This window comes from Fusarium tjaetaba (assembly GCF_013396195.1).
Source record: "Fusarium tjaetaba strain NRRL 66243 chromosome Unknown NRRL66243_c0000524, whole genome shotgun sequence".
Taxonomy (NCBI): Eukaryota; Fungi; Ascomycota; class Sordariomycetes; order Hypocreales; family Nectriaceae; genus Fusarium; species Fusarium tjaetaba.
This window is the reverse complement of record NW_023501720.1, coordinates 4,909-6,762: the sequence shown is the minus strand read 5'-3', so window position 1 is coordinate 6,762 and position 1,854 is coordinate 4,909. Positions and strand designations below refer to the sequence as shown.

The 1,854-nt window shown below is 48.2% G+C and overlaps 2 protein-coding genes across 2 annotated transcripts in view; both read right to left on the bottom strand.

Annotated features, from left to right (window-relative positions):
• Nucleotides 1-666, bottom strand: FTJAE_14027 (uncharacterized protein; the record flags this gene model as incomplete). Its single annotated transcript, XM_037347225.1, has 2 exons — nucleotides 1-472; nucleotides 526-666. Coding segments are annotated over 2 exons (613 nt in total), but the record flags the coding sequence as incomplete, so codon positions are not given.
• Nucleotides 667-1,821: 1,155 nt separating this feature from the next.
• Nucleotides 1,822-1,854, bottom strand: part of FTJAE_14026 (uncharacterized protein) — a gene marked incomplete at both ends in the record, with an annotated part of 237 nt that continues 204 nt past the window's right edge. The window contains one exon of the mRNA XM_037347224.1: nucleotides 1,822-1,854. This exon is cut by the window's right edge and continues 204 nt beyond it. Within this exon, the coding sequence (XP_037198959.1) occupies nucleotides 1,822-1,854 (33 nt within the window).

Here is a 1,854-nt window from a genome sequence, read left to right as displayed (position 1 = left end):
CTCTCTTCTTTTCCTCCCGGTCCGGATCGCCCAGAGCCTCGGTGGGAATGACATGAGGATGCATGATCTCAGCGAGACGCGCCGACTCCATTTGCAAGTCAATGCGGTCAATCTTTCGACGAAGGCTCAACCTCTGCACCATCATCTGATGCATTTGATGACAAATATCGTCCGCCATCCCGTAACACTGCTCCATTTCTCGGGACAAGTCGCGGATCTTCTTCTTGAGGGGGAGTGCTGGTCCGAAATCATGGGGGAATTCTTTCTTGAGCGCTTCGACGGTTTCATCCAGAGCTTTGTCAATTTGGACACGCCGAGCGTAAATTCTTCCAATCTCGGTGAAAGCCGCCTGTCTATTCCGCTCAATCATCTCGATCTGCTGCTTGAGAACTTCTTGTTCTCGGCGTGGAACGAGCTCCGACGCCTTAAAAGCTCTGTGACCAAGAGGGGGTAGATAATCCGTGAACCGGTCCTGTAGATCGATTAGAGGGTCATATGTTATCGAGTTGGGTTGGGGGGACTTACATCACAAACAATAGGGTCGTTTTTCTTTGGTGGATTGTGGAGGAAGATCTTCCAGGTGACAGAAAGGGAAATAAGAAGGACCAGAACCGAGATCACAACTGCGGCGCCGTCAGGCATCTCAAAGGCAATAGTCAAACCCATGATAACTGTTCCGCTGGTGAGGATTAAAATTGGTGTTTGTCAAGGTTGATGAAGTTGTTGTGATGATAAAGAAGTTATTGTGGTGATGGTGGAGGATGAAGAAAGAAGAAGAAAGAGAACAAGACGAAAAGTTGCTTGTTATTTGACGTGGTCGGCATGTCGGTGTCACATAAATCATTTCTGTTGCAGTGACACTGGTAGAACGTCAAGTCAAACGTGCCTCGTTTGCTACCTGGACGCGTTTCAGGATCAATGTGCTATTGGTCAAACTGCCAATGCCGTTCTGGTAGTGGCCGGAGGTAATGGATTCTAGTCGTTTGTGTCTGTGTCTTGACACCGGTACATGGCCAAGTGCGCGCTGGCGGAATGTTTGCTGGGCGCGGAGGTTCCAAACGACTGAAAAACCGGGATTGACAACACAACGCTTTTGACTGTGAAACTGAGTTGGTTTACACTGTGTTTTACGGAGTTTGCCAGTAGAATAACACGTAGCAACGCTTTTTGAAACAGCAGATCACTCTAATTTGATTTGCCTATGTTGAGAACCAGGTGTCTGAAGTCATGGCTGGGGGGCATAAGACCCGCGACCCTCAACGTCGCGAGCGCATGGAAAGTCCCAGTGCTTGTGGCGTCACCATCGGGAACAAACATGTTATATTGTCTTTGGAAATAAAAGTGTTACAGTCAGACAATTATCGGGCAATACTTGATCTGCGGTACGCACTGCCCTGGTGGGCTCTCTGCCTGCCATGTCCATCGCACTGTATTGTGTTCACAATATATCAAATCGCAACAGAGAGATCAGTCTTTACATTTGAGATGGTCTTATAGCGTTGTGCCATACTCATGCCGCGGTGCAACGCCATACTGCGACAGAGCTAGAGCTGTGACTTCTGCCAGTAGAATCTTGCATATCGGGATGTCAGAAAGTGAAATGCGGTATGTTATCATTGCAGATAGGGCAGTCACGTTTTGAATTGGGGGCACAGTTTTCGGTTGTTCATAGGATAATAGACAATGGGAATTGAGTGAGAAGATTGCGTGGTTGCACGTTCAGATATGGAGTTTACTTGAGAACTACAGATCAACATGACCCCTGAGACAGATGCCGATGCCACAACCAAGATCGCGACCTTCCCACCACTTTCCCAAGCCTCAATCCAGCATCCTCATCCTCAGTGCATCCTC